This window comes from Lagopus leucura, unplaced genomic scaffold (assembly GCF_019238085.1).
Source record: "Lagopus leucura isolate 7727_CA_CO unplaced genomic scaffold, USGS_WTPT01 Super-Scaffold_100053, whole genome shotgun sequence".
NCBI lineage: Eukaryota > Metazoa > Chordata > Aves > Galliformes > Phasianidae > Lagopus > Lagopus leucura.
In genome coordinates, this window is record NW_024962299.1 from 1935540 (window position 1) to 1959410 (window position 23871).

The window sequence follows — 23871 nt, forward strand, 5'->3', positions numbered from 1 at the left end:
TGCCTTTGTGGACAACATACATAATGAGAAGTGCCTTTTGTACTCATAGCATACAGACCTTTCTTTTCAGTTTTGGTGTAAAGAAACTTCTAGTCACTGTATTTTTTTAGCTGTTAAACTAGTGTGCAACCATGCAATAAAAAAGCACAGCAACCCGTGTCTGTATTTCATTGTGCAGTTAAGCTCTCCAAGTTAGAAAGGAGATTCTCCATCAAGAAAATAATTCCTCCTTCAGAATGACCCAGTTCATTATGAGTGGAATATGATCAGATGTCAGCCTTTGATGCTTCAGTCTGTGAAAGGCTCTGCTGGACTGTATTGTAATTGGAATGAAAGGACAATGAACTCTGTGTTGCAGCCGTGCTGATGGATGTCCAGTTATCTGCTCCATTGGGATAGATGCAGCATGCTGCCTGCAAGGAGATTCCAGGCTTGAAGTTCCGAGCTGCCTTGTTTCATATTTAGTGTTAAACTCAACCTAAAAACTGTCAGCTAAGTTCCTTTCTCTGTTTTCACTGTAATTAGTGTTGATAAAACTGAATAATTTGATGTGTGGTGCAGCTCTCGAGAAGTTTCACATGTAGTGATTTTTGCAGTGCTTCTGCTTCAAGGTGGTATGAATCTTATTGAACAATCAGGAAAAAAAAGAGCTTTAATTTATTAAAATAAATTGCTTTTATCAATAACAATTGGCTAATAACTAAACATGAATTCATCTAGTTGACCCGTAGTAGCCAGGCTGAGGGCCTGGGTATCACATAGATACGTTGTGCTAAGCTGAGATTATTCCCACTTCTTTTGGTGGGACAGTAGGAGACCATTTCTGGTTAAGGGATTTGAGCCCTATGAGTGGTTGCAGACCATACTGACCGTTCTTTGGGGGCTGTCCAGAAAGGTAAGCCATTTCAGTGGGAAGAAAGGTTGAGAATAATACCAGCTCCAGCTCTACTGTTGCAGTTTGAGGATTCTAGAAGCTGCCACCCATTCCACTTTGCCCAGCAAAGAAGCTTAGGAGGTCTTACTGTGTTTGTGTGTGTAGATAGACAGTATATATGTAGTACAGCTGAGCTGTTTGCTGAAGAAACTTATCTTTTGGTTTATTTGGTTCCAGTGGGCTCTCTTACTTTGATCAAGGCAGCTGCAAGATGTGCATTAATTCCAACAAATGGCCAATTTACTGCTGATATTGGTAATTATTGTCTTGTTTGCTCTTGCTTTTCGATGTGACCAAATTGAAGTGTCTGAATGTTAACGTGTGGAGAAGTGGCTGCGTAATCAAATTGCCTTCAGAGGTGCTGCAGAACAACTTGGGGGCCTGAAGAGTTGGTGGTCAGAGCTGATAATCACACAATAATCCCACTTGTGAAGTGCTTGGAGGACAGAAGGCACCCTGTGAACACACCTGAACGCTGCAACTGCAGAGCAGGTACTTTCCCAGCCCAAATGGACAAACAGCTGCAAGATGAACTCAGGTTAGTGGGCAATACAGCCGTCTGTGGGTGACTTCAGGTGGGGCAGTGGTGCTCAGCTGCTTCTTGAGCCCAGCGTTTCCAAATGGCAATGGTGTCGAAACTGAGCTTGAGGTCTGCAAATTCTTAGTGGTCGTTCTGCTTAGAAGTTGCTTTTTAGACGATTTGGGTGCGGGGAGGGAAAGGTGATCGCATGCCTTTGAAAACTAGTGGGAATTGTTGCTTTCTTAGTACGGATGCTGAACTGAGCAAGGCAGTTTGAGGTCTGCGTGTTGCTGTGGCTCACAACCACTAGGTGTCACGTTCTGACAAGCTGTCCCAAAGCGGCTGGACGGAGCCCTGCGTTCCTCCGCTGCCTCAAGGGAGTTCCAATGTCACTGTCCAGTGTGAGCGACCTGAAAATGTCACTCAAATGTTACAGCTTGCCCCCAAAACGCTGACCTGGCTTTTCTCGAAGGTATCTTCCAGAAATGCCCTGACCCACCCCAATGCCTGGAGCTGGTTGGACCTGCCTGGAGGAGCGTGGTTTGGGGAGGAAGGGCACTGAGCCTTGGATTTGAAGCCTGGATGTGACTTCATGTGTGATGCCTGCTACCCTGCAGCTGGGACACTGCTCCTCTGAGGTACCACTTCCCACTCACAGTGAGGATGCTCACTGCCAAGTGTGGGCTCCTGGGTGCTAAACTCGTCTCCTATCCTGCAAAGACATGAATTTGTTACAGGATTGGCTCCTCTGGCTCTGTTGTGAAGTTGCCAAGAAAGTCTCCTTGGATGCAGATCCTGTGCCTTTGCTGAGGCAGTGTGATGGAAACTGCTTGTTCTGCCTGCCTGCTTGCTAGGTTGGCAGGAACTGTTGTGAATTTATCTTTTCAGTGTAAGAAGTGAGGGCAGACTTCAGCAGTGCCTCTGCAGAAATGCAGGCAGCTGGAACGTGGCCTGTGTTTGAGTCAAACATGGTACGTAGAAAAGCGCAGTGAGCACAGTTATAGAATGGCCAGGGTTGGAAGGGACCTCAGGGATCACGAATCTCCAACCCCCTGCCACGTGCAGGGCCACCAACCTCCACATGTAATGCTAGACCAGGCTGCCCAGGGCCCCATCCACCCTGGCCTTGAACACCTCCAGGAACGGGGCTTCCACAGCCTCTCTGGGCAGCTGTTCCAGCACCTCACCACTTTCTCTGTATAAAGAACTGCCAGCACCCTGAGATCAGATGAGGCTGCGGGATTTGGGTGATGTGGGCTTTGCAGAATTGGTTCCCCCTCCTCCTCCGCCATGTTCTGCTGTGTAAGAACCCAGCCCGAGTCGGGTAACACGACTCCCCGCCTGGCCGGCGGCCTTGCGGTCTTCCAAGAGCCGGCGGCTGAACGGGGGCACAGCTTCGCCGGCTCGCTTTTCCCTACCGCCCACCTTAGGGGGGAGAGCGCGGAGCTCGGCGCTTTCCCGAGGCGGCACCGTGCGGGGCCGCAACCGGTTCTCCTTCCTCCTCCTTCCTCCTCGTCCTCCCCCCGCCAGGAGCCCGGCCCCTCCGCGGGCATCTCCCCGCCTCACCGGGAGGCGCTCCCCGCACGCCGCCCACCGCCGACGGAACAAAAGGGGCGGCTGCATGGTGGCAGACGAGCGCCCGGCTGCGCCCGCTCCGCTCCGCGCCCCGCCACGATGTCGGGCAGCGGCGGCGGCAGCAGCGCGGTGAAAAAGAGGAGCCCGGCGGGCTCGGCCTCCTCCATGGCGCAGGAGGAGGAGAAGCAGGCGATGGAGAAGATGCTGGAGGCGGCTGGAGGCGCTCAGGAGAACGGCTGCGCCCGCACGCCTTCTCCCACCGCCGCTCCCGCCGACGGTGAGGGGGTGGCCTTGCAGCGCTCCATCACGCTGATCAACGGCGTGGCCATCATCGTGGGGACCATCATCGGCTCCGGCATCTTCGTCACCCCCACCGGGGTGCTGCGGGAGGCCGGCTCGCCGGGGCTGTCGTTGGTGGTGTGGGCCGTCTGCGGGGCCTTCTCCATCGTGGGCGCTCTGTGCTACGCCGAGCTGGGCACCACCATCACCAAGTCCGGCGGGGACTATGCCTACATGCTGGAGGTGTACGGCTCCCTGCCCGCCTTCCTCAAGCTCTGGATAGAGCTGCTCATCATCCGACCCTCCTCGCAGTACATCGTAGCTCTGGTTTTCGCCACCTACCTGCTGAAGCCCATCTTCCCCACCTGCCCGGTGCCTGACGAGGCTGCCAAGCTGGTAGCCTGCCTCTGTGTCCGTAAGTAGCCTCGCGACCCCCGCATTCTCCCCTGTTCCTGCGGGCTCCCGCTGCCCCACGTGGCTCCTGCCTACCATCTTCTGCCTTCCCCAACCCGCCCATGCCGGGGGCTGCTCCCTTTTCTCCTTTGCCGTGCAGTGCGGGTTGATTTTTAATTGATTTTTTGGAACAATATGAGTAGAAGACCCCATCCCCGATAATCCAAGCGAAAAAATAAGTCCCTATCTGGCATTCAGGGCTGGGGAACCATTAGGATTGTCAGAACCGCAGCAGAGCAGCGTGCTGTAAATGCAACGTGTTTGTGCGCTGCAGTGGGGTTTCTATGGCCCCACGGCAGGGCTGGGGACTGCCGTTCATGGGGCTCTGCTGGGCAGCCCTCTGTCTGTCACGGCTGATGTCCATCACGGGCAGCACCAGCAGCCGGTGCTGAATGCGGTGCTGCACTGCCCGGCTGTTTTCAGCACTGCTTTTAAGTCGTTTCCCTGCTCTGCTTTCATGCTTGAGAAGTAGGCTTTGAGTTTGTAGTTTTTGGGTATTGGGGTGTTTGGTTGTTGTTTTTTTTGGCCGTGTTTTGGCTAGCAGATGTTATTTCTCATGACAGTTGCCTCTCCAAGGAGTGCTGTGTGCCATGATGCATTTTGGGCCATCAATGTCCCTGCTATGGCAGATGCTGCTGTAGTCCTCTGCTTTTTGAGCTCTGGTGCTGTCAGTGCAGCCTCATTTTTCTTTCCTCTGTGACTGTGAAGTCACCCCAGCCAGACTCCCCATTTCATAAATACAGGAGAGTTTTCTGCCTTTCCTAGACCATCAGCATCCTGTTCTATTGATAGCTCCTGTGCCATTGTAAAGACGTGCGTTCCCATAAGATACTGCCTGTTGGTGAGGGCTTTATAAAGCATTTATTTGGTGCCTGGAGTTCATGCTTTGTAGCTTTGGGGCTGTGGGGAAGGCTCTGCCACGCGAGGGGAGGCTGTGTTAGATTCTTTCACCTCTGGAGATTGCAGGCATTCACAAGTTGCAATCATTGTGGGGTGATAGGTTATCTGTAAATGTCTTCATACACAAACTGACCAAGTCTTTGATGCATATTTGACATTCCTTGCTAGCAGATAAAATAAGAAACAGCCAGGGCAGCAGACTGTGCATTTCTGGGGGCAAGACTGGAACTTACTGACTGGATCAATTTTTCATCACATCAAGGCAACTGGGCAGATGTTTGGGCTTTTCTTCCAAGCCATTAACAAAATGGAATGTGTCTATTAACAAAAATATAGCCTCCTGTCTAATAAAGATGCAGCAGGCTTAGAAAGCAGCTCTGCTGGTTGGTTCCTTGCACGTTGGGATAAAATCTGCTTTTACATCTTTCTTGATCACATGCAACATTTTCTTCACTGACACAGAAAAAGGTGTGCATGCACTTGGGGTTCACCTGGTTTATTTGCTGAGAAGCCAACAGCATTAGGAAGCTGATTGCATTGAGTTTCTTACTGTTTCATGTCCAAGTTGTGCGGTGCAAGGCCATGCTGAGTCGATAAAAGCTTTGTGTCTTTACCAATACCTGACTTTTCATCTGCAGGATATTTGCTGGAAGACTTGGGCTCAGGTGTTTCTGTTCCTATTTTGCTGATCAGAAAATAGATACGGGGGGAAATTGCCCACGGCAAGATGTCTTCATCCATGGGATGGATTGCATCATGAATCTTGAGGCCAGGTCTCCCTCTTGCTTTTGCTTCTCTGATAAGTACTATCAGTGTCTGCAACATCCTTACACTAGCAATTAGTTTTCCTGCAGCAGAGTTTGTTCTTGAACCTTTACACTGAAAGAACAAGGGTAGAGTTGCTAGTCCTATAAACGTGCATCCTTTTCATGCATTTCTTCTTTAAACCTTTTTCCTCACAACCCCTGGTTAGCATTCTGTTTGGGTTAAATCTCTGTCTCCGTTGCTTTGCAAGGTTAGTTCATCGTGCATCACCTTCAGCAAGTCAGATCTCTGTAACTTTGTTTTCTGGAGCTAGCTTTCCTACTGCCTGGTGCCAAAACCACATCATGAGATGGGAACAACAAACGAAGTAAATCTGGTCCGAGGGCTGAGTTACACAAAGCTTCGGTGCACTTTCAAGGCACTTTGTTGTGGGGTTGTTCCAAACACCCACAGCCAGCAACTGTTTGTTTTTCCAGGAGCTCTGGGATAGGAGAGGTGACCCATTTGGGCATGTGCTCTACAGTGTGTGTTAGTGATAGAATGGTTTGGGATATCTCAAAGGGGGAAAGAGTGATTTGGGAAGGAACAAGGGAATTTGGGCCCTGCACAGTTGACTTGCTATGCAGCCAACACTCAACCTCCAGCACCAGCTGTATTCTTTGCAAAGCTTGTGTCTCGACATAAAATGCAATTGAGTGTATGGTTTCTGTAAGAGGAGAATTACAAAGTAAATTGTTTTGACTGCACTGATTACTGGTGTTGAAGAGTTGAATGAGTTACAGTGGCAAACCCCCACCAACCCCTGAAAAACGAATTGAATTCCTGGGCATTAAGGTGATGTGAATAAATCACGGTCTTGAAAGAAAGAAAAAACAGTTGGAATAGGGAGCTTGGTTCCTCATGAAGCACTGAAGAAAACAAAGTGGGTGGTAAGCAGATTTTAACTTCAAACGGATACTTTCTGCAATCAGGGTTGTAATCTGCAGTTGGTATGCAGGAGTTACTGCACAAGATGTTATGAACGCTCATTAAGGTTGCCAAACAAGTGCAAGAATCCACTAGAAGAAAGTCTTCCTGTAGAAAGATGGGTCAAGCTGTTCATCGTTAATTTGGGCTATTTTACATTCGTTGCACAACAGCTCGTGCTCTCTGGCTGTAAGAATCTGTGGGTGATGGGTTTCAGCCAGTAGGTTACTTGAGCAGCTTGTGGCCATATCGACTGCGTGTTGTTTAGTGTGTGAGATGGGATGTCTGATGCTCCTAGGGCTGAGAAGTCATGAATGTTACCCCTTTTACAGAGGGTGGAGGAACGGTTACGAAGTCCTGACTTCTCATAGTTCATGGCATCTATGTTATAGTATCACTATCCTGATACTATTATATATATAATGTATGTAGGTAATGTATGTACTATTCTGATCAGCTAAGGAGCCTGCTTCATGTAGTATCAGGTGTGCATGTGTTTAAATGAGGATCCATCATATTAATTTGGTGGTTCCTCTGGTAAGTCTGGATAATGGTGTGAAGCAGCATCCATCTGAATGCACATCTCTGCTATCTTCGTGGCTCAGATTTGTGTTTACAATTGGCTGCTGCTTGTTAAATTTCATAGATGGGAGCTGATGATTCTTAAGAAAAAAAATTAAAATTTACAGGGCACAGCCTGGGATGCAGTCCAAAGATAACATGCATGTTTTGTATTTCCAGCTGTTAATTTAAAGGTTTCCTACATCTGATAGGACTTCCAAGTGTCGTGCATTAAATTCCCTGTAGAGGAGGGAGATGGGATGATGGTACTTCCAGGCATGAACTGGTTTCTGACTGGTGTTTCACATGTCCTAAGCTGTTCTTCCTGCATACATCCTCACACCCTGCCTGCCCTCCCACCCAAGTGCTGCATAACAGGTTATTCTATAATTCCCTTATTTCTTGGCAGTGTCATCTGCTCCCTGAAAGCTTGAGGAAGCAGCCAGTTGCATCTAATTTTACCCTTCGGTATCAAATGGCTGATTTGACTGTTAGCTTCTGAAACCCTCCATTGCTTGTCAATTATATATGCTAATCTGGCGCTAAGAGCCCAATATTGCTGCAGCAGTATCTGCTCCTGCCAACGCTATGACGTTTTAATCTTCTTTCCAAGTTCTTTAGACCTCCTTTGCTGCTTCTAAAGCATTATTTTGGACAGTGCCGCGAGCGTGGGATTCCAGGAACATCATCACACATTCATCTCTTCTGTTATGAACGACCTAAGAAGAATTAGGAGCAGTCTGTGCAGAGCTGAGTCGTGCCCATAGCACGTGCTGTGTGGAAGTGCCTGCCATTGCCCTGAGTGTGCTGTGAGTTACAGGAAGGGAATGGCATCAAATCCAGCGGTTGACGGGAGTGCATAAATGTGTGCCTTGAATGCCTTCCAAATTACAGTCCATATTCAGTGGCTGCACGTGTTGCAGGCAGGATGTCTTTTATCTGGTGCTGATATCTTACTTCAAGTCTGTTTGGCCAGTTGTTTAGAGTGAAGCTGTGGGCAGATTTTGAGCTCATCAGGCAAGCAAAGCAAGCACCAAGTGCATCTTGTGCTTGTCTGCTCAAGGTAGGTTCATTCTGCAGCGTGGAATTAACATGCCATGCTGAGCAGGTTGTGAAGCTTTGAAGGCTTCTTTTTTTCCTCTTCCAGAAAGGTGGATTAGGTAACTAAGCTGCGTCTGTAAACACGGACCTGTTTGATCAGGTTGGAAGGAAGGGGTCTTTGCAGAATCCCTGCTGTACGGTTAATGCTGCAAGGCAGAGATTGCTTTCTTAAATCTGCATTTAATTAGAGAGAGTAGCATTAATGAAAACAGCTTCTGACACTCGTAGGGCTCTCCTGAAATGGATGAGGGTTGGAGCACTCTTGTAACACAGCAAGCAGCTCCTGCATTTCTTGGCATCCCCCTCTTGGCTCTTACAGCAAATGTCCCATTAAATTTTATTGTATTTGAATGATTTACATTACCACTGAGATCCTTCCGAGTCTTGCTCTCCTAACATGAACAAATTGGGAAGGCTTTTGCAGAGAAACTCCCTGTGATCAGTGTAATTTGAAACAACGTGGTAGAGTGTTTCAGGCATCCCAGCAGCCTCACAGTGTGGTGTCAGAGGTGGCCAAGGGAAGGTGCTTCTGTGTGAGCACAGCATAACCATGGGCCAGGTAAGAATCCACGTTTAGCAGGTCTGGCAGCTCTTGGCAGGGATGATGGTTGGATCTGTTGGACTCCGTGTGCGCATAAAATATTGGTCAGGTGGTGTTTGCTGATAGAAGATATGTTGTGTGAAATGATGGGGGTGATGTCCAGCTTGAATATCTGTATCTGCGAACCTGAAATTAGTTGTGCAGCCCTCCCTGCCCTGTGCTGCGCTGTGTTGGCACAGCTCTTGGAAGGCAGCACAGCAAGTAAGTGCTTGTTAATTTTTATCTTATAGCATTCTGCAAATTTGCAGGTGTAGCTGCTTCTGGGAGCTGTGATACGTGGTGAAATGCTCACTTCTGTGGGTGCCTGTTCTAAGCCTGATACAGCACTGGAACAGAGAACCAGCTGGGAACTGTGACAGCAGCTTTGCAGTCCCTCTTTTAATTCTTCTGTGCAACAGGAATTGAAGTGAAAGCATTTATTTTTTTTTTAATCCAGGATGGTGATTCTTCTGTTCCTTCCCACCCTGTTTGGAGATGGCACCATCACGCACATCTTGTTGCTAACCCTTTTCTTCCTCCCTCTGTTGTATAGATACCTCTTTCCTTTTCTTTTTTTCCTTCGTTCTATATCCAACCTGTGTTCTGATTACATCCCCCCTGCCCCATTGTGTGTTTTGGTTGAAGCTGGCAGGAAAGGCCATTTTTTGGAGATGGACAGGGTTTGTGATTGCATCAAGGCAGCGGCTTTGGGAGGGATCCCACTTCTCATCTCCAGTGGGAGCAGCAGCCTTTGCCCTCTCTTCTCACCTGTTACTTGCTAATGTGCTCACACCTCATTCCTGTGGGAAGAAAAACATAAAGGAAGCTGGAAACTCCTGCAAAGATACATGCAGTATTGCAAGACAGTTTTAATATAGACACATTTTGTCTGGTGCCATCTGCTCCTTAGAATCATAGAATCCTTACAGCTGGAAGGGACCCCTAAAGGCCATCCAGTCCAACCCTTTCCCTACTATGGACTGATTACCGTGGCTGTTAGGTTTCTCCAAGGGCTTGTCCTTGAAGAAATATCAGCAGAGGTTTTCTTTCTGTCTCTTCTGTTTGCTGCTATGCAGGGCACAGGGCTTCATTCAGTATCTGTCAGGTTGAAGTTTCCCTTATCGTTTTCTATGCCCTTGTATGTGTGACTTGTGCTAGCTTGTGCTGCTAGAAATAGATACCTGAGGCTGCTCACTCACTCTGGAGCGAAAGGAGCAGCTTTTGCTGTAGGATGGTGCAAGGAAGGAGCTGAGATCTGTGCTGTAAGTAAGTGCAAGGAGAAAACCAACATCACCCTGTGGCAGATGGTAAATGGGAGCATGATGGTACGGCTGTAAGGACTAAGGGAAATGCATGAGACATAAAGAGGAGTGACTGTGATTCATCCTCTGTGTGGCACAGTCTCTGTTATCCTGGTGAGGAAGCTGAGGTGGAGCATACCCCATCAATTCTTCCTCTTTCACAATGAATTCCCTGCCGTGCTATGCATTTTCATTCTGCTCTTGCAGAATCACAAATAAGAAGCCATGGGTAACTTGCAGTAAGTTGAATTTATGTGTTAAAGCAGGCTGCTTCTGCGCATTCATCCTCAGTATGGAGGTGTATATGGACTTCCATAGGAGGCACTGCAGAGCAAGACCAGGGAAACTGATAGGAAGTGAAACAAAGGACAATGGGGACATTGTGCAGCGCTCCTGATGCAGAACATCACGCACGGAGCATGGGCAGCAGCGCCAGTGCCTCGAGAACTCCAGCATCCATTTCAGCGCTGTTTCACCTGAAAACCTGCTAAGGATCTTTGATAAGTACTGAGCAAACTCTGTTTTGCTGTCAGAGGGTGACAAAGGCTGCTGGAATCAGATCCTTTGATGCCCCATGGACACAGAGCTCCTTGTCCATTTGCATTTGTTCAAATGGAGCCGCCCCGAGCGCTGTCTTTTTTCCATTTCCTATCCCTGGCCACCTTCCATTACCCATGAAAGCTGCAGCCCTGCCCTTTTCACAAGGATAACTGCCAAGACTGTTGCATCATAACTGCCAAGCCCTGCTTTACCTGTGTTAGCGCTCCATTCATACACTGTTTGCTTTGGGTAGAAGCACATGCCCACAGGGGAGATTTCCTCCCTCCTGTATTTAGTTTTTTGGACACTGATGATGTTACTGTTCATCGTGGGCTTGTCTCTATCCCTTTCTGTATCTGCTTTGTAGGGGTTTATTCCCACTGTTATCCTGTGTTTGGGACTTGAGACCAGGAAAGCTTAAAGGAAGGAAGTTTAAAGGAAGTTCAAAGAAATATCCCTATAAAATATGAAAGGGAGTGGATGTTGTCCTGGGTTCTATGTTGTGTTTGTCAGTTTATCCTTGGTTCCTACCAGTGTAAGGGGGAAATCACCCAATTGTGCCAGCGAATGCCAGCTGAACAGTGTGAGTGACGTGCCTGGGGTAAGCTGACACTACCAGGGCAGAGCAGATAATTGAAGCTGGACCCAGTGTTACCTTTGGGAAGCCTCATTTCTCTTGGAAAGCCCCTGGCTGTCAGCTGGTGTTACCTTCACCTGCTGGCCTGGTTGGAGTGCCCTGGAGGGAAGCTTACCCAAATAGCTGGACTGCGTCGTAGGAGAGGTCCCTAGTGGAGATGAAGGTGCGTAGTACTTTGTAAGAATACCCTGTGAAATGCCAGCAAGCATCTCTTCCACTTCCACCAAGGAATAAAATAAAAAATAGTACCCTCTTACACTTGAGATCTCCGCAGCAGTCTGGCTCCCGTTATCCCAATTATGCAAAGCCCTTTTGAGTGGGGCTGCTGGGTCGGGCAGATCGTGGCACTTCAGATGGTGCTAGAATGCATATCCATAGAATAATTCCTCGAATCCCTCCTTGGGGATTCCTTGGTCCCCATGGGGCACGCTGAGCACAGGGCTGCCCCGTTGCTGAGCACAGGGCTGCCCCGTTGCAGAGCTGCTTCCTGGCAGCACCCATACAGCTGCTCCTTCAGGAAGATGCAGTGTGGTTGAATGTTTCCCAGGGCTGTTGTGCTGGTGGACCTCAAAGCTGTGAGAGCACAGCTTCATATGAAGCACTTGGAGGTGCATGGAGGGATGCCAGCAGTCCCTCAGCTCCACGGGGGGTACTTCAGAGCAGAGGAATAAAACCTGGAACTTGGGAGAGCTGAGCTCTGCTGTCCTGAGAAATTGAGCAACTGCTGGGATTTGTCTTTTGCTGAGAAAGCACTCAGTCTGTTGTTGTGTGCCAGGGTCTGTGTGGTTCTGGTGGGGCAGTCTGTTGTGTCGGTTTGTTTTTGTAACCCATCTCGCATTGGAAAGCATTTAAGCGTAGTAACTTCACTGCACTCGTTTGGGAAAGACAAATATTATTGCATGGTGAGGAAAGCAAAGCAGGGAGACTGTGACTAGAAGGGCTCTGAACCACGACTTCTGTGGGAGAAGATCTCAGCCGTGTTCTGTCTCTTGCCCAAAGCGTTCTCTTGTTTTTACAAAGGCACCGCTATGTTCTTAAGGGCTAAATGCAAAAGCTTGTGTTGCTTTTGGATTTTGAGCTGCGTGGAAGCTTTTGCCTTTTATGTACAGCCCGACCAGCAGGCTTTGTACACAACCAGAAGGTGAAAAACGATCCCAGGCCGGCAGCCTGCTGGTTCAGCCTCCACGCTATTGTCAAAGAAACAGAATGCCTAAATGGGGAAGAGAATGTCCATGTTGCACCTCCAAGGGCTGTCTTCACTAACGGGAAAATGTGCTTTTAGATGTGTTAGCTCATGCTTTAAATATCCCTCTGTAAACAAGGGGAGGTTTATTTTTAGCTTAATCACCAGTCAAAGTGAGTCCTGGATCCGCAGTTCTCTGCTCATCCTCCCCGCTAGGATTCACCAGGGGTGCTTCCAGCAGATGAATTATATCTGCTTGGCGTTGTCTGTTTTCCTTCCCATACAGTAAGTTGACCTTGCTGTCTATTTTAGTCCTTTTTCCTCCCCGTTTATCTGCACGGTGTTCCTCTCAGCAGATGTTGGAGGCAGATGTGCCCCAGCCTCCACTGCTCAGTGTTGCTGGACCTGGGGACGCGGTGTCTTTGCAGTGTGCCCTATCTCCTGAGCAACACGTGGTGAAGGCGTTGTGTGATAGTGGGTTATATTTGGGGGAACGTGCCTGGTGTGTGTGCTGCTTTCCTCATCGCTTGCTTTCTGCCATGTGCAGTGCAGCCAGAATGCACTGTTCTGTCACCTGCAGCCTTGCTGCACTGGGTCAGTTCCAAGGCACCACCTTCCAAGCAGCTGTGCTCCTCTAAGTGCCAAATATGTGATTCCAAAAAGAGTGTATCTAAAAATCTTCATTCTTTTAGTTTGTGTTGGCTCCTTTGCTTTTCTTTGTGAAGATTTCCAGCTCTCTCCTTTTCCACCTTTATGCTCTCTTGTGTTCAGATGACACGAGATCCATAAAGCTTTGCAAGGAGCAAAGTAAAAGCTGACAATCCTGAAAGCAGCTGCAGTGTTCTGGGACATGGCAGGGTGCTGCTCTGGGGCTGGTTGCATCCTTCACTGCCCAAGGTTCCTCTACCAGCTTTTCCTGCAGCCCTTAGCTGAGCAGTTTGCAGCTCCTAAATCCTCTTATGCTGATGCCTGTCACCATGGTGCTAGGCTGTAGCAGGCTTTTATAGGCCCTTGTGAATGAATGATGCAACTTGCTTCCCTTCTTGCCTATGTGTGCTCTGAGTCACCAGGAAGTCCTATTGCTCTGTGACATTCATTGGAGCTGTGAGCCTCATCGTTGCTGTCAGATCCAGAAACTGGAGTCCCTGGGGACTGGGCTCTGCAGCCAGCCCTGGGTGCATCTGAGCACACTCATCAGTTCCAGCATGGCCATTCCCAGCCCTGCTGTGGGCTCCCTGTGCTTCTCTGAGCTCTTCCCAATGTGGTCACTTAGGATAAGGGCGGAGGCTGACTGTAAGCCAATATGACCCTTTAAAATGTCAGTGCTTGTTCCTCCTCCCATCGTTTCATTTCTCAGTATGCAATTCAGTGTGCAAATTCCCCTCGTGCCCTTCCTGGAAGCAGGACGTGAGCTGATGAGCAAGAAAATAATCCTCTGTGCCATGAGCCAGAGAGCCAAGGCACTGCTGCTCCATCCTACTGCCTCACATTGGGCTGGTGCCCACATCAGTTTGGGCATGGCTGTAATTTAGGGGTCATCTTGCTTCAGAGTAGGGTCCTGGTGTGGTTTTCACTATGATGCTGTGTGTGTTGGGGATCTCAGGGCACGGTGCACTCTCACTGGGCAGTGATAGAGCCATCCAGCCACTGTATTTCTCCCTTCTACCCCATCAGCCTTCCTCCCCTCTGTCTGCAGCACACATGCAGCTTAGCTTGCCTGGCAGTAGTCTGTCCCAGCAGTCCCCTGTACTGCAGGTAGAGCGCTGTGCTGATGGGCTGCCTCGCATCTCCTCTGATGAAGGCTGAAATACCTCCATCAATGCTCTGGGCTTTAAAACATGAGCGTAGCCTGTGACCAGGAGAAACAGCTCTTTGGCTCTCTGAAAAGGTGCTGTGAGGAGTGAGAAGAGCCTTGTCACAAGGGCAGAGGCCAGAGCGAAAGGGCAATGTGTGACAGGCACATGAAGGAGTGCAGTGGCCAGGCTGTATTTAAGCACGTCCCGTAATGGGGCAGCACTTCTGGACTCTCTCCGTCCTGTACCAGCTTTAGAAAAGCTTGCCTGGCTCCCGGGGGGGTAAAAATACAAGCTGCAATCTGAGTGGGAAAGTCTCAGAGCCCTGGGGGGGGAGAAGCCTGTGGCTAAAGAAGGCAAGATGACGTCTGTCCTGCTGGCTGTGGAGGCCTGCCATGGGCACTGTGCTGACACTGTGCAGGGAGTGAGGGGTGACATCCAGCACGTGGGGCAGCAGCATTCCCTGCGTGACATTTGCCTGTCTCTGTGACATGCTCTGGCAGTGGCTGTGACAGTCTGTGTGACCTTCCTGGCACTATGGGGGGTGTGGGTCCAGTGCAGGAGGAGAGCTTCCTTGGGTTCATGGGGTTCTCTTCCCATTCTCCCCGCTGACCTGTGGGCTTTGTTTGTTTCACAGCTCGCTGAATGTGTCAGGTCTGCCTTCTTTTCTTTCATGTTTAGGCAGCACAAAGTGGCCCTGACGGCCTCTTAGGTGCTATTGTTAAACTGGGAACAATGCATCAGTTCTGGAAGCTGCCCAGCCATCTCTATGATGTTTCCGCACAACTACAACATCAATTGTCTGGGCAGGGATCGCAGAGGACTGCTTTGATGCCATTGGCCCCAGTCACCACTTTTATTTAGATGCCCTCAGAAATGTTCTTTCCGATGCAGAAGGATGATTCCTCGTCCCTAAAAGCACGTGCTTCATTCACACTGCTGTAGAAACCCAGCACAGAATGGAGGAGCATGGAGAGCAGTGTGTGACAAGTTGCTATTTCAGGCCCTGGGCAACGCAGCTCAAAACGTGACGTTTGGTACCCAAAATTCGGCCTACGGTTGAGGAAGATGGCAGTGCCCTGAGAACCCCAAAACCAAAGCACACAGCTGCAGCTGTGAGCTCAGTGGAGTGCATCTGTTTATAAGCTGCTCCTCGAGTTTGTTTGGGCTGTAGCAAAAAGCAAATGCTGATCTGTCCTGATTTGTTCTCGGTGCTTTGCTGAGTACTGACGCGTCTGTCCCGTCCGTTTCTTGCAGTGCTCCTCACGGCAGTGAACTGCTACAGTGTGAAAGCTGCTACCCGTGTTCAGGATGCCTTTGCTGCAGCCAAGTTGCTGGCGCTGGCTTTGATCATCATTCTTGGCTTCGTTCAGATTGCAAAGGGTGAGTACGTCTCCTTTTCCTTTTGAAGGTGGTGCGGAGTTGGAGCTTCAAAAAACCAAGTAGATAAAAATGGGAAGATAAGAAAAGAAGCCGAGCATTTGCTTGCTTGCTTTTTTTCTTTCTTGCTTATTTGCCTCATGCAAGTATAAAACCCCCTCAGACCTGCAGGAACGTTTGGTTTCAAACCCCTTTGATCAGCTAATGAGTACAGATGTGCTTTACTGGCTGCTTTTTTTAATTAGTTTGCTTTTATAAAAGCGACAGGCTGCCCGTTGAGGCTGTGGATGCCCTGTCCATCCTTGCAGGTGTTCAAGGCCAGGTTATATGAAGTCCTGAGGTTATATGAAGTCCTGGGCAGCCTGGTCTAGCATTAAATGTGGAGGTTGGTGACGCTGCCTGTGGTGGGGGGGGATTGGAGCTTTGTGGTCCTTGAGGTCCCTTCCAACCTGGGCCATTCTGTGAAAAGCAAAAGGAGTTTTCTCAGTGGCCTGCACAGCCCTGCTTGGTCAAAGTGGACGTATAGAAATCCCTCCCCTCTCTGTGAGGAGGATATGCATGTTGGTATTTTAATTCCTGTTTCAACTATGGGAGCCAGTGCTGTCTTTGCAGAATTTCTTGCTTTATCAGAGGTTTTCTTTTCTTCCAGCTCAGTGCCTGCACTCAACAGGAACATTGTTGAAGGCTTATCACAAAACACACCTCCCTCCTCTTCACATCTCCCTTGTTTTGCCGAACGTTTTTCTCTCTTAGAAGTAAAAATGAGCCTTTGTTGGTTCTTTCATGTTTTACAAGTAAAAGTCTTTACAATTTTGTTTGTTTGTTTGCAGATAATAATCTTAATTTGCATGCTCAGAATCCCCTGCTCTCCCCCTGTGTCTTTGCTCCTTCTGTTGAGGCTGAGCCCTTCCCTGCCCTGGTTCTGTGGATGCAAATACATGTTGAGTCTGCAGGCTCCTATCTGTAAACAAGAAAAGATTTTGGTCTCGTGTATTACATCCCATACCCACCTGTCCCACTGGCTCTTTACCTCCTGATAACTTGTCATCTCCAGTTCTTCTCCTCTCCTTATATTGTGCAGTTTTCTGGCTGCCAGCGATGCCTCTGACCTATGAATGGAGCCTTTTGTGCAGCTCTCTCCTGCAGAGCTGTCCTCAATGCTGCTTTCTCGTGCCCTTAGCTGACCTGGCACAGTGCACAGCCAGACAGGATCAGGGGCAGGGCTGAGCACGTGGCTTGCACCTTCTGTGCTGTCTCAGAAAGGCTGCTCTCAGCTGGAGCTGTGCTGTGTATGAAGCTATTTCCCTCTGCATGCATCTTTGGGGTGGAAGTAGTATGAAACCTATTACAGCTGCAAGTTTTTTGTAAGGTCTCAAGGTCCTCTGAGCTGTATACATGTTGCCATACAGCTCCTTTCGTGTGACACTTGTTTTCCCACTGCACCATGTGGCTGCTTAAAGCAGGGAGAAAACACAAGGAGAAGCAGTAGTTAGACCATAACATCTGAAGGCAAAGACCTCTTTCTGCTGTGTGTGCACAACACTCAGGATAAAGGATCAGAGTGGCAGTCTGGGGATGGAATGAGGCATTCCTTAGAGAGCCTGTATTTGTATGCAGGGACACACTGCTGCTTGTCTGAGCTATTTTACAGCATGCTGCCTGGGTTTCTGCCCATAGTCTAACATGGATTTTATTAACTTCCTAATGGAAGTTGCAAGCTCTCTGGTAAATCATTGAGAATATACCCTTCCCTTTAGTTTCTGCAGCTTTCTCAGCTTTTCTTCAATGATCAGCAGGGCTGGAGCACCTGTCCTATGAAGAAAGGCTGAGGGAGGTGGGTTTGTTCGGCTCAAAGAAGAAAAGGCTTTGGGGAGACCCTTCAGTGCAGCCTTCCGGTACTTGGAGAGCTTGCAAGCAGGAGGAAGACTGACTTTATACACTGTCTGATAGTGATGGGACAAGGAGGGGTGGCTTTAAACTAAAAGAGGGGAGATTTAGGTCAGGTTTTAAGAAGAACTGTTTTATTCAGAGGGTGCTGTGAGGCACTGGAACAGGTTGCCCATAAAGGTGGTGGGTGCCCCATCTTTGGAGGCATTCAAGGCTGGGTGGGGTGGGATCCTGGGCAGCCTCATTGAGAGGCTGGCACCCATGGGATGATCTTCAGATCTTTAGGGTCCCCTCCAACCTAAGCCATTCTGTGATGGGATTCTATGAGATCACACCAGGTGACTCAACGCTTCTGTATCAAGGATACATCGGCAGATTTTTCTTCTTCTTATCATCACTTGCAGCATGTTGAAAACGGGAAAGCACTGCACTGCTTTCTGTCTTCATTACGATGAGGAAAAATGAATGCCATCTGTGAGACAAGGAAAATTTTAGATCAGGCTTTAGGAAAACACTTTCAGCTGTACTGCAGAGCCCAAGTAGATGTCCAGCGATTTACAAGGATAGATTAATAGACATCTCTCAGGCCTTGTTTAATAAGGCAGACCTGCTTCGAAGCAGGGAGACAAGCTGTTGCCTTGAAGCCCTCGTGTCTGCTTGGAGAGGTTGTGCTGCATGCTGCTACTACAATGCAGAGCTGCTGGATCTTCTCCAGCAGAAATACTAGAGGGCTGGTCTTCGGAAGTGCTGACACTTTGAAATGGATAACTTGCCTCTAAGAGGCCATTTAACCTCTCAGGTAGGTGGGTGATCCGAGCCTTGTAGCCAGCATCCTGCTTTTATTGCTCTCTTATCCCAGCCCGAATGCTCCTTGCACAGAGGGCTCCCAGCACAGCCAGCTCAGTCCCACGCTGGTGGCTGCTGTTGGGTGAAGTGCACACTGAGCCCAAATGAGTTCTGTGCTGTTGGGTCTGGTGCTGAGATTTCAGCCATGGAAGGGCCGTGTGTTCCCATGACACTCATGGTGGTGGTGTTGGAGCCCTGCTGGTTACTTCAGTGCTTACTTTCCCATTGCTGTTTTGTGTTTACGTATCCATAAACAGAAGAGGAGCAATCCCACGTTTTCTTGCTCAAATGTGGAAACTTCTGAGGCTTCACAGAAGTGTATCCTCCTCTGCACTGACCTCCCGCCTTCAGCTTTTGGGCTTTTCTTGTTATCCTTCCATTGAACATGCTCATTATTTCCCAAAAAGCAGCAACGTCTCAAGACAAATAAGTGTGTGGCAATATTACCACACGGAACACAGGCTTTCCTTGTGATCTTTCTGCAGACAGCTGTTTTATATCTTCTTTCATGCCAACTTCAAAAGGAGGGGAGAAATTGGTTTCCTACTTAACGCAGCCTTTCAACTTCTGGACAGTTGGCTCAGTATAATCCATCCCCTTGGGATGCACTTACTGCACCAACACACGAGTTACACTTTTAAAAGGCTTTGTGTGATTGAAGTTGTGCTGCTTTGTAAGTTCAGTGTCCCAGACTTAGTGTGTAAAACCTTATATTTGCTCCCCCAGCTGTACCACCCTGCAGCCTGTCCCTCTTAGGCAGTGTAAACAACTTCCTGCATATGCAAGATCAGCATTTTTTGCCCTTCCTCTTACTAAGAACTGGGCGTTGTTCTTTTTTTTAATCAGCTCTCAGGTTGTCTTCTGTCCAGTCATCTCCATTGCTTTCTGACCGTGGTGTTTGTTGGGTGAGCAGGCAGTAGGACTCAGCCGGAAGGAGCAAAGCAATCAGGGTGTGCATCCTTAGAGACTGGCACTCCTGCTGCTTACATGTGAGGAAATCCAGCAGCTTTCTCAGTGTCAGAAGTCTCGAATCACGTCTCAGAAAGGATTTTCAACCTTTGCTCTTACTGAGGATTTGTCCCTTTCCCATCTCAATGCCTGCTTCTGATCTTAGATCTCTTGTCTGCGCTGTCTCAAGCGCCTGCTATGATGGCAGCAGTCAGCATTATACTGCCTGGCTCCCTTTGCTGTGCTTGTTGGAAGCAGAGCTGCGCCTGCTGAAGCAGCACAGGGTGAGCTAAGGACAAAGTGGGCATGTCCAGCTCCAGACGTTTCCCATGCAGAATTTTGACGAGGCTGGGAATCTTGTTTGTGTCAGCCAGCGCCGGCGCTCCCTACATCAGTATTGCCCTTTGCAGATAGGGATTTAAAGGTGGCAAATTTTAAACTCAATGCGAGAGGGCTTCTGAAAGTGCAGAAATTAAGACCCAGCCAGGTTATTTTGCTAGTTCTTTCTCTAAATTTCTTAAGCTTTCCTTCCCTCAGGTCTTTCTGGGGCCCTGGGCAACCTGGTCTGCTGTTAGATGTGGAGGTTGGCGGCCCTGCATGCAGCAGGGAGGTTGGAGCATCATGATCTTTGAGGTCCCTCCCAACCCAAGCTCTATTCTATGATTCCTTAGAGATTTTCTTTTCCTCTGCCAGTAGTAATAGCAGCTGAGTACCTCAGGAAAGCCCCTTAAAGCCAAATCCACACCAAGAGCTGGAGCTGAACTCGGCAAACAGCGGAAGAGGGAGAGCAGCTCTGAGCACAGAGGGCAGGGCTGCCCTAGGTTTCCTTCTGACCAGTTCTCATCACCTCTTGTGTGCAAAACCAAGAGCCAATCTGATGGATATCGAGGAGGTGTCTTACAAAGAGATGCTTTCTCATTTTCTGCCCCATCCCTTATGAACTGCCTTACTGATAGCTGAGTTTGGATGCAGTGATGCAGGCAGGGTGCCTATGTTCGAGGACCCAACCTGTGCCATGGGAACCTTCTGGTGATGGAGCTGTGGGTATTTGAGATAAGCTTGGAGGACAAAGCCAAGCCAGATGGGTGTTCACTCAGTTGTATGGTGACTAACTCGCACTGTAGATCCATTTTGGTGATGAGACAAAGCCTATAGATAGTAAACATTCCTCCAGCTTTTAATTGTACCTGTGCAAGTTGGGGCTGAGGCTTTTATACAAAAGATTGCAAGAAGAGTGCCCTGCAGCTGCCCGTGCTGTTTCTTGTTACATTGGCAATCAGAAATTCACATTTCATTATTCAGACAAATGTTTTCCTAAGAGCAAGCTTTGAAGGAATGCCATTTTGCTTCCCTTACCCTCTTGTTAACGGAGGGCACAGGGAGTGGAAGGCTGCACTGAAGGAGAGCACGAGAGAATGGGCTGGGAAGGCTGCCAGCATTCTGCACCTCTAAATCACATCAAGCACATGGCGGGGATTAATCAGGCATCTTAACGTTAGCTGGAGGGTTGTTACAACACAATTATGTTTTATGGGCCTCTCGCTCTCTAATCTTTGATTCCACCCTCGGCCAAATGGTGAATGCAGACGCTGAGGCTGGGTGGGCACGGCAGGTTGGTGCTATGCTATGCTGTTCTGCTTTGGTCATGGAATCATAGAATGGCCTGGGTTGAAAAGGAGCACAATGCTCATCCAGTTCCAAGCCCTTACTATGTGCAGGTCGCCAACCAGCAGCCCAGGCTGCCCAGAGCCACATCCAGCCTGGCCTTGAATGCCTGCAGGGATGGGGCATCCACAGCCTCCTTGGGCAACCTGTGCCAGTGCCTCACCACCCTCTGGCTGAAAAACTTCCTCCTCATATCCAACCTAAACCTCCCCTATCTCACTTTAAAACCATTCCCCTTGTCCCATCACCATCCACCCTCACAAACAGCCGTTCCCCCTCCTATTTATTCTCTCCCTTCAAGCACTGAAGGCCACCAATGAGGTCTCCCTGCAGCCTTCTCTTCTCCAAGCTAAACAAGCCCAGTTCCCTCACCCTTTCCTCATAGGAGAGGTGCTCCAGCCCTCTGACCATCTTAGTGGTCTTGTTCCAAGCTGGTGGGAGCTGGGTGGATGGTGAGGCAGCTGACAGGAGAGGCTCTGTTGGCTTCTCAGTTGTCTGAGTGCAGCTATCCCAGCAATGCAGATGTATTTAACTAGAGAGCAGCTAACACTTTGGCATTTGCTGTTTGCTTCTCTGCATCTCTGTCTGGGTCTCTTTGGTTGCATCAGAAGCAGTCATTCGTGCCTGATGTGTATTGATGCATTCAGCAGCTCTGTGTGTGCATTGTGTTTTACATTGATCCTCTCCCACAGTTAATGACTTTGTAATTAATGGCCTGGGTGTCTGATGCTAGGGGTCTGAGAGACAGGCAGGTAATTTGTCCACCCTAAGTAATTTGGCTGCCTTGCTTATGGAGTTGGTTGGCTGTAGCTAGCCCCTCTTTGCCCTCTATCTGGTCAGGTGGCACATTTTTCTGTTTCACTCCCAATCACAAGTTTCTATGGATGTGGACTGAACCCTTTGTGCATGTAAACAAAATAAAGCCAAGCTTATGGGAAGTGGCTGGAAACCCCCTGGGTGGTTTGTTTGGGGTTAGCACCTTGCTGTTCATCTGCTCTGACGGGTGGACAAGGGGCATTGAGGAAACACCTTTCCTATTGTACCCAGGATCAAAGTGACCCCATTTGTCCAGGCTCTCTGCACTGCCTCTGCTTCCTGGCTCCTGAACAAGGCACAGCATGCTCTGTGCCCACACCTGGCTGCCCCTGATGCTGCTTTTGGATCTGCTTATTTATTTTTCATCAGCAGATGTTAAGCTGGCAGACACGGAGGTTGGGAAAATCAGGAGGTGTTTGCACAGGGGGAGGAGAGTGGGGACATTTTTGATGATATCAGCAGGATGGAGAGGAGGTGGAAAAGGTAACAGAGTCTCATCTGGCCCAGTGCTCAAATGAGTATTGGAGAGGAACTGTGCAGTGTGAGTTCTGGGGCTTCCAGAATCTGCTCAGGAAGATTTCTGTCTGAAGCAAATGGATTTAAGCAAGTTCCCATGCAGATCAGGGTGCAATCGCAGAGTTTAGGAACACGTGGTGGTGGGTTAGCTTATGAACACAGCTCCAGCAAACTCCTTTGCAGGTTCTGGATGCCCTGAATGCCTCAATAGACCTCATAGTGTGCTGTGTGGGTGCAGATCTGGCAGCGCAGACCCAAAGGAGAAATAACAGCTCTTTGTGAACAGCATTTACAAAGCTTCCCTGCTCTGGGAGAGGCGTTTTTCCTAAGATAGAAGGGAGCAATTGAAATAAGGAGTGTCATAACTCATCCACAGCCAGCAGTGAGAATCAGGAGTGTAACCCCTGAGCTGTGCCTTCTCCTTGGACGCTCTGCTAGGGCTAGATTTGCAATGGTGCCTTTCAGACTGTATGCAGACACCCATGAGCTGGGCCACGATGGGATGCAAGTTTGATAGCTGCACAGGCAGAGCAGCGGTGTGAAGGTCGGTGGCTGCCATAAGGGAAGCACGAGTGGGCACGTGCTGGGTGCAGCTGTGGGGATGCTCCTGGCCTTAGCGTGCTCCTTGCTGCCTTATTTTTTGGCCTATCAGCTGCACTTGGCTCAGGAAATGTCTCAAGTGAATACGTTTTTTTGTATATGCAGCACGTGCCTCTTTGTCTGTTCTCCCCACGAGGGAGACAGGGTGATACCCTCCCCCCCTTCCTTGCTGAGTTCTCTAGCTGTCTGTGTTCCTTCTCCTCGCCGTTTAGGCAAGTTAAAAATAATTATGGTTAACTGCTTTCTGCAATAGAAGATTACTGCACTATTAAAACTGGAGGGGACACGACTGGGGTGCCAATGAACGTTCTCACAGGAAGGGTCTGAACATGCAGCGCATAGACCGAAATAGGGCCCTCCTGCTGGAAGGCCCCAGGTGACCCATTGCTCACTGGCGCAATTACCAGAGTCTTGGCAGCTGGCAAGATCAGCAAATGGGGTTTCTGTCAGAGCTTGTTACCTTAATTTGGTTAATTGTAGAGCAGAGTGCGGTTGAGCAGCCAGTTCAAACCAGGTTTCAGAGCACCAGGGTGCCAGGCACGGGCAGGGCACTGCCTGCTCCCAGCAGCTGGCGGTGGGATGGAATGGATGCAGGAGCTGAGGGGATGAGCAGAGCACACCCCTGCCTGCAGCCTGGGATGGGTTTGCTCACAAAGCCCTTGCACAGCCGTTGCCATGCTTGGCAATCTCAGCTGCAAATTTGTACCCGTTGATTTGATCCCAGGTCTGCTTAGAGGCTTGAGTTTGGGCTGGAAAGGGCAAGATGGAGTGTCTGTCTGGAGCAGAAGTTCATCCCTCTGTTTTGAACAGGGTGGGAAAGTGTCTGTGATAGAGGAAGGAGGTAAGAAGGACTGAGCTGCACCACCCAGCCCAGTATCTCCAGTCTCCAGCCATGGCCCAAGAGCAGTCACCTGTGGGTGAACCTAAGAACATGGAGGCTCTTCTGGCACCTTTTTCAGCCTCCAGATCTTCTGCAGCAAATGTAGATTGATGGATTTCTCTTCCAAGAGTGAGTCCAACAGCTGCTTGAACCTCTGACTAGTTGGTGATGGGGTGGCTCTGTTAGCAAAGTCAGCTCTGGGTGGGTGCAGTCGGAGCTCACCTGCTGTCTTTTAAAGCTTAGCC

General features: G+C 49.1%; 1 protein-coding gene across 1 annotated transcript in view; it reads left to right on the top strand.

Moving 5' to 3' along the window:
- The first annotated feature begins 3107 nt into the window (after positions 1-3107).
- SLC7A5 (solute carrier family 7 member 5) overlaps positions 3108-23871 on the top strand; it is a 32672-nt gene continuing 11908 nt past the window's right edge. The window contains exons 1-2 of the mRNA XM_042885903.1: positions 3108-3723; positions 15346-15471. Coding sequence (XP_042741837.1) covers positions 3129-3723; positions 15346-15471 — 721 coding nt within the window. The 5' untranslated portion in view covers positions 3108-3128. The remainder of the gene's footprint in view (positions 3724-15345; positions 15472-23871) is intronic.